Below are 7,787 nucleotides of genomic sequence, written 5' to 3' on the forward strand. Positions count from 1 at the left end.
TTTGGACCCACCTCCTAGAGAAATGGAAATAAAAACAAAGATAAACAAATTGGACCTAATGAAACTTCAAAGCTTTTGCACAGCAAAGGACACCATAAACAAGACCAAAAGACAACCCTCAGAATGGGAGAAAATATTTGCAAATGAAGCAACTGACAAAGGATTAATCTCCAAAATTTAAAAACAGCTCATGCAGCTCAATAGCCAAAAAAACAAACAACCCAATCCAAAAATGGGCAGAAGACTTAAATAGGCATTTCTCCAAAGAAGATATACAGACTGCCAACAAACACATGAAAGAATGCTCAACATCATTAATCATTAGAGAAATGCAAATCAAAACTACAATGAGATATCATCTCACACCAGTCAGAATGGCCATCATCAAGAAATCTAGAAACAATAAATGCTGGAGAGGGTGTGGAGAAAAGGGAACACTCTTGCACTGCTGGTGGGAATGTGAATTGGTACAGCCACTATGGAGAACAGTATGGAGGTTCCTTAAAAGACTAAACATAGAACTACCATATGACCCAGCAATCCCACTACTAGGCATATACCCTGAGAAAACCATACTTCAAAAAGAGGCATGTACCAAAATGTTCATTGCAGCTCTATTCACAATAGCCTGGAGATGGAAACAACCTAAGTGTCCATCATCAGATGAATGGATAAAGAAGATGTGGCACATATATACAATGGAATATTACTCAGCCATAAAAAGAAACGAAACTGAGCTATTTGTAATGAGGTGGATAGACCTAGAGTCTGTCGTACAGAGTGAAGTAAGTCAGAAAGAGAAAGACAAATACCGTATGCTAACACATATATATGGAATTTAAAAAAAATGTCATGAAGAACCTAGGGGTAAAACAGGAATAAAGTCACAGACCTACTTGAGAATGGACTTGAGGATATGGGGAGGGGGAAGGGTAAGCTGTGACAAAGCGAAAGAGAGGCATGGACATATATACACTACCAAACGTAAGGTAGATAGATAGTGGGAAGCAGCCGCAGAGCACAGGGAGATCAGCTCGGTGCTTTGTGACCGCCTGGAGGGGTGGGATGGGGAGGGTGGGAGGGAGGGAGATGCATGAGGGAAGGGATGTGGGAACAGATGTATATGTATGACTGATGCACTTGGTTATAAACAGAAACTAATAAAAAAATAAAAATAAAATAAAAATAAAAACAATAAATACTTGGGAAGAAAAAAAAAAAACTTTGACTCAAGACAAGCTGGACATGGAGGAGTGAGAGAGGGCAAGGGGTAGAGGGAAAGACATGTTTCTGGGTGGGAGCTGGTGTACCATCCCCTGGGCACAGCTTCTGCGCAGAGGCCTGATAAGGAGCCCTCACCTCCACCCAACCCCCTTCAACCAGAGAACTTCCAACTGCTGCTCCTCAATAATTGAAGAGCAGGAAAGCTGGTGACTAGAGGGAGGCTGGGGGAGGGGAGGAGGAAGAACCACAGTCCACCGTTAGTGCGTCACTTAAAGGCTGGTGAAATTAATGGGGCAAATGACCCCAGTCACAGAATTTGGCAAGTCCACGGCTTTCCTGGGTTTCACCCACCGGCTCTGTTTCCTCGGCTATCTGGAAAGGAGGGAGAGCACTTGCGAAGAAGCCTCTGGAATGTCAGCTTCTGGGAATCTTGCTGAGGACGGGGCAGGGAGGGAGCGATTACCGGGAAACACTGGATTACCCTAGCCGCCTTGGGGTGTCTGCGACCGGGGCTGCGGTTTCTGCGGACCTGAGCGGCAGGTGGCATCGGAGAGTCAGACCTGCTTGCGGGCACCAAGACGACACTCGGTCGGGAGACAGGGACAGGCCGCAGAAACGTGAGGAAGTGCCACTCGCAGCCCAGAGGAGAGGAAAGGAAAGCCCCAAGCATGCACCCAGCCCTGGCCCCCGCGCCACGGGCTGCGTCCCAGGAGCCGTCGCCACCTCTGAGCAGCCCAGATGGGAAGGGGGTGGGGCGGAGTACGGTTCCCGCGGCGAACTGCTCGCCGAGGGCCCCGGGGCCTCTGCGGGAGCGCCGAGCCGCGCGCCTCTCCGAGCCCGGCGCGGGGCCCTCGGGCGGGAATGCGCGGAGCCGGGACGCGATGGCGGGTAGGGGACTGGGTCGCGCGCGGGAGAGGGCGGCAGGAGGGAGCTGGAAGAGAGTTACCGCGTGAGAGAGCGGTTAAGAGCCCGCGGTCTCTTTGGAGATGCCCTGGCCAATGGCAGAAGCGGAAGCTGTTTATATGGGCGGGGCGTCGCCACGGCAGCAGGAGACGCCTTGTGAGCGGCGACTGAGTGCCGGTCCCTGGCCGCTGGCTTTCAGAGAGGCGCCGGCGGGCGTGAGTGGCGACGAGGATTGCTGGCTGGGCCCTCGAGCTGGGAGCAGAGAGCCGCGGTGAGGGTGGGCGGTGGGAGGAATTTCTTTGAGAACCTTCCTTTGGCCCGGGCTGCGCTCTGAGCCAGGTAAGGGACGGGGAGGGCTGCAGGCCGTGGGAAGGGAGGGCGTCAGTAGCAGCCCGCTCTCCCATCGGTCCCCGACGGAAGTGGTGGGCCCGGGGACTGACATCAGAGGCGTTTGGGGGACACTCACTTCCCGCCCCCTTATAACTCTCTGTATTGTTTCCTTCCTTCCCCTTGATCCCCATCCTAATATCCCTTTTCAAAGATCAGACGACCTCCCGCGCCCCCCGACCCGTCGTACTGCCCTCCTGGACTCTCTCGCCCCATTTCCATTGGTTGTGGACGGAGAGAGGGGGGTTAATTCCCCGCTTTGAGGGAGAAAGGGGTGGCCTCGCATGCCCCTACACTATTCCCTCGTTTGGCTAATTAAGTCTCCTCTAAAAGATCCAAGAGGAAAAGAGCGAGGCGAACCCCGTGTGGGTCGGACCCCCGGGCACACCTTCTGTTTCCCAGACCTCGGCAGTAAAAGATCCTCCCCAGCTGCAGGAAGGATTTTAGTAAGAGCCTCCCACCTCGCCCACACTCTCCCCTCGGGGGTGGGGAAAGAGGGCTCAGTTCCCGCTCTGGTCCCCGCAGGCACCACATTCCCTTTGGAGGAGGCTACCCCCGGATCGCGGGATGGAAGCCCGCTTCCGGGAGGCTGCGTAACTGAAGCCGCGGGAGTCAGCGGGCCGGAGAGCTCGGCGGCCACCCTCGGCTCGGCTCGTGGATGTTGACAGCCCCCTCGGAGAGTGCCCGCAGATATGGCGGAGAGCTGGCTACGCGTCTCGGGAGCAGGGGCAGCGGAGGAGGCCGGACCGGAAGGCGGCCTGGAGGAGTCCAACGCCCTGAATGACAGCCTGACCAGCCTGCAGTGGCTGCAGGAATTCTCCATTATCAAAGCCAAGGTCCCCGCCCTGCCTTCAGGGGACACCGACCCTCACGGCTACCACGAGCTGTCAGGCTCGGCCGAGCCGGGGTCTCCCCTGGCGGCGGACCCCGCCTGCCTGGGGCAGCCACACACACCCGGCAAGCCCACGTCCTTGTGCACGCCGCGGAGCGCCCCCTCGGGGCTGCAGGCCTCGCCTCCCGACGACGTGGACTACGCCACCAACCCGCACGTGAAGCCGCCCTACTCGTATGCCACGCTCATCTGCATGGCCATGCAGGCCAGCAAGGCCACCAAGATCACCCTGTCGGCCATCTACAAGTGGATCACGGACAACTTCTGTTACTTCCGCCACGCTGATCCCACCTGGCAGGTAGGGAGGCACTCCCTCCCTCCCTGCCCATGCCCGCGCGGACTGGACTCACATCCCAGATCCGCAGGCCAAGTAGGCGCGGTACGGCCAGGGCCCCGAGAGAGGAAGGCCGTCCAGGAAGGACCTCAAGGGAGCCCAGTGCTTGGACTGCTGCCCCTTTGACTTCAGAGACGGAGGAGGGAGGATGTTCAGAGGGCTGCAGGGGGGCCGACATAGAGGTTCAAGTGGAAAGAACTTGTCCCTCATCCGGCAGGCTCAGCCCAAAGACCAGGGCTGAACTATGCGTGGACACAGACCCCCAGGGTAGGTTGATGGACTGAGGGACACATTTGTGTCCCAAGTCCTGGAATTCCTACACACTACCCTCCTCAAGGTCAGTTTGTCAGGGCCTGACTGGAGGCAGAGCATGGTTGCTGCCCGGCTCTGCATCCTGCCTGCTTTCAGTTGGCTGGAGGGGCTCTGGGAGGGGAGAGGGGTGTGCTGCAGGGTGTGGTGGCCATCTGTGTCCCAGTGGAAGGGCTACGGGGCCTTCCAAAAGCTGCTGTGCCAGCCCCCACCCCAAGCCCTCCCTAGTTTCCTGCCTACACTCCTCCCCCTCTTCTCATCAACCTCCCTGCGGGGACAATTATCTCAGCCACGTGCTTTCCACAGGGGCTCTTTCCTCCCACACTGGCTTCATGTTCCAAGTCTCCGGAACCTGGCACAGAGCAGCCAAGGGGCCCAGACCACCATGTAAACCTCCCAGTCTTGCCAGGGCGCACTACTCACCTGCCGGCCCCACGCACCAGGCCCCAGAACCCTGTGCCCCAGTGTGGTTTGGACTGTGCACCCAGGCGTGAACAAGGCAGGATGGTGATTCAGACTGGGCACACACTGCCCTCAGCCTCTTCGACCATCAGGATCAGGGGCTCCTTTGGGACAGAGACCCTGAGGATGCACAGATCCTTCCCTGTGGCACAGGTCACAGGATCAGAGTTCCTGTGATCACAGCTATTCCACGTTTGCTTGGGCCCTGACCCTGGGGCAGGTACCATTTGTAACCTTGGTGAGAAAGCAGAGACCCTCCACCACCCCCCACCCTACCCCAAGCCTGAGAGCCCCCAGGAATGAGCGCTATGCTCTTGGCTGGGTAATAATCAACAGAGGCCTCAGAGCCTGGGGTGGGAGGAGGGGGACATGGTGGGTGAGGGCCCAGGCCAGCAGGCGGCTCTACAAACAAGGAAAGTCATCAGATCCTCCCACACTTCATCCCCCACCACACACACACACCCTCACACCCACTCACTCATTTCACAAACAGAGAAGGCCAGCCAGGCCCAGGCAGAGGGAGATGGCCGTCCAGGACCTGGGGAGCCAAGGCTTTTGACCAGAGGCCGCAAGCAGCGGGGTAAGGGAGGGAGGGCAGGACAGGCTGGCACTGAGAGCCACCCTGCGGCTCAGGGCTCGGATGACTGAGCAGGCAGATGTCCTGGCAAATGGGAACAAAAGCCCCCGATAGCACTCCCAGCTCCTGGTGCCCCGTGGCAGGTGTCCCAGAGCCTCCCGCTCAGAGCAGCGCTTCTGTCTCCCCTGCCCCCATCGGAGAGAAGGTGGTGGTGGGACTGGCAGTGGCGCTAGGAGCCCCCCATCACTGACCCCACCCACTCTCCCAGCTGTCTTCCTTCTCTCCTATCTCCCTGTGTCCAGAACTCCATCCACCACAACCTGTCCCTGAAGAAGGGCTTCATCAAGGTGCCTCGGGAGAAGGACGAGCCAGGCAAGGGGGGCTTCTGGCGCATCGACCCCCAGTACGCCGAGCGGCTGCTGAGTGGGGCCTTGAAGAAGCGGCGGCTGCCCCCAGTCCACATCCACCCGGCCTTTGCCCGCCAGGCCGCGCCAGAGCCCAGCGCCGCCCCATGGGCCGGGCCACTGACCGTGAGCACCAAGGCCGAGCAGCTGCTGCGGGAGTTCGAGGAGGCCACTGGGGAGGCAGGCTGGGGTGCAGGTGAGGGCAGGCTGGGGCGTAAGCGTCAACAGCCGCTGCCCAAGCAGGAGGCCAAGGTCCCGCGGCCCTCCAGCCCCCTGCTGCTGACCCAGGAGGAGCAGGCTGAGCTGGAACCCCTCAAGGGCAACTTTGACTGGGAGGCCATCTTGAACGCTGGCACGCTGGACGGGGAGCTGGGCACGCTGGAGACCTCGGAGCTGATCCCGCCGCTGAGCCCTGCCTCACACGGGGACGTGGACCTCACCATCCATGGCCACCACATCGACTGCCCTGTTACCTTGGGGCCTCCAGTGGAGCAGGCTACCGAAAGCCTGGACTTTGATGAGACCTTCCTGGCCACATCCTTCCTGGAGCACCCCTGGGACGAGAGCACCCGTAGCGCCCTGCCCCCCGAGCCCCTCTTTGAGGCCGGGGATGCCACACTGGCCTCTGTCCTGAATGACTGGGCCAGCCTGGCCGCCTTCTTGTAAGAAGACAGGCCCTGCCTCACCTCCAGACAGCACCGAAGTCTGGGCCCAGACTGCCCCCCTCCCCGCCAGTGCAGGCCCATGGACACCCTACCACCCAGGCAGGGGCTGGGCCAGGTCAACCCACCAGGCCACACGGCCCCCAGCCCAGGCCATCCTCAGATTCTAGTCCAGCAGGCTGAGAATTGGGGCCCAGGACCAAAATTGCTGCCTCCGCTCCCCAGCCCCCCATACACACAGTGTTTCATTGACCCACTTCTTCCCTGCCCCAGAGACACGCTAAGGGCCCTGCACTATGAGAGCTGCAGCTTGGAGGGGCCCTGGCCAAGCTGGAAACATCAGTACAGGGCCCGCCCCAGAACACCTTAGCTTCGAAGCTTCTCTCTCTCCTGCTCTCCTCCCCAGGTCTCTATCCAGAGCAAGTTCCCAGGTACAACAAATGCTGATTAGGTGCCTGCAAATTAACACCCAAGAGGCCTCTCCCAGCAGTCTGTGAGGAGGAGCAAGGCGGAGGGGGGAAGAGAGAGGAGACAGAAAGGAGGCCGGGGTGCTGGGTGGAGCCAGGAGATTTTCTAAGGCCTCTGGGATCTTCTGGCTTCATCCCTAGAGGTGGGGCAGAGAGTATGTGTCCCTAATCTTTGAGCCCAACTTGAGGCTGAGAGCAGCGGGGAGATGGGGATCTGGGGGTTAGGGGCTGGGGCAGCCAAGCTGCAGAGGGAAAGGGGACAGACAGACTAATGTAGTGAGTGTAGCTATAGCTGAGGCTTAACTGGGAGGGACGCAGTGCTTGCTAGAACTACTGGGATCAGGAATGGGGGGATGGACCCGTGCCCTTGCTTGCACTCCTGCAGGGGAGTGTCTTGCTCCACCATAAACGCCCTGGGCTGCATCCCACATCCACTCTCCTAACCCATCGGGCATTTTAACCTTTTTCATAGAAAGTTATTTACAATAAAATCATTTTTAAAAATAAAGTTTTAAAAAGTCTCTAAATGGACCTGCTTGCAACTTTCTCTGGGGAAAAGCATGGGCCAGTTTTGGGGAGGCCACGGCCCAAGGGGGAATGGCTGGGGGAAGATGGGGGGCACCAAAGGCCTGCAGAGTGTCCCCTGATGCACTCCTCATGATCTCTGGGTCCCCAGAGAGAAAGGGGCTGAGAGGCGGCCCTCCGGGGGCCCCTGCAGCCAGGGCCTCGGCACCTCTATATGTGCAATGGGGAGACTGTACCCACAGCCCCGAGGAGCAGGCGGCAAAGGAGGCACAGCCCCCTCCCTGGCCCTGGGGACTCACTCACAAAGGCCGTTCTTGCCCAGGGCTCGGCTCACGTTCCCCACCTCGCCCAAGTTGAGGGCCTGCCCAGACTCACCTGCGGTCCTCGCCTGGGCCTGTCTCCAGCTCCTCCCTCCCTTGGTCCCTTCCTGAAGGGACAGGGTGTGACGTCAGAGGGCCCCAGCCCCTGGTGCCCCACTTGCCACCCTGGGGTTCATTCACCCAGCCCAGGGCCTTCCCTCCAATGCAGGTTGGGGCTGAGGGAGGCCATCAGGGCAGACGGAAGAGGGGGTGCCTAGACCCTACAGCTCCAGCCTGTGAGGAATCAACGTACTAGAGTTCTGATGGGGAAACTGAGGCACA

General features: G+C 58.9%; 1 protein-coding gene across 1 annotated transcript; it reads left to right on the top strand.

Annotated features, from left to right (window-relative positions):
• Positions 1-3,206: 3,206 nt before the first annotated feature.
• Positions 3,207-6,158, top strand: LOC308611715 (forkhead box protein J1-like; the record flags this gene model as incomplete). Its single annotated transcript, XM_081260392.1, has 2 exons — positions 3,207-3,704; positions 5,391-6,158. The coding sequence occupies 2 exons, from the start codon at positions 3,207-3,209 to the stop codon at positions 6,156-6,158; spliced, it is 1,266 nt and encodes a 421-aa protein (XP_081116518.1).
• Positions 6,159-7,787: the final 1,629 nt, after the last annotated feature.

The sequence above is a fragment of the Mesoplodon bidens genome (genome assembly GCF_964165515.1).
Source record: "Mesoplodon bidens genome assembly, contig: HAP1_SCAFFOLD_297, whole genome shotgun sequence".
Classification (NCBI taxonomy): Eukaryota; Metazoa; Chordata; class Mammalia; order Artiodactyla; family Ziphiidae; genus Mesoplodon; species Mesoplodon bidens.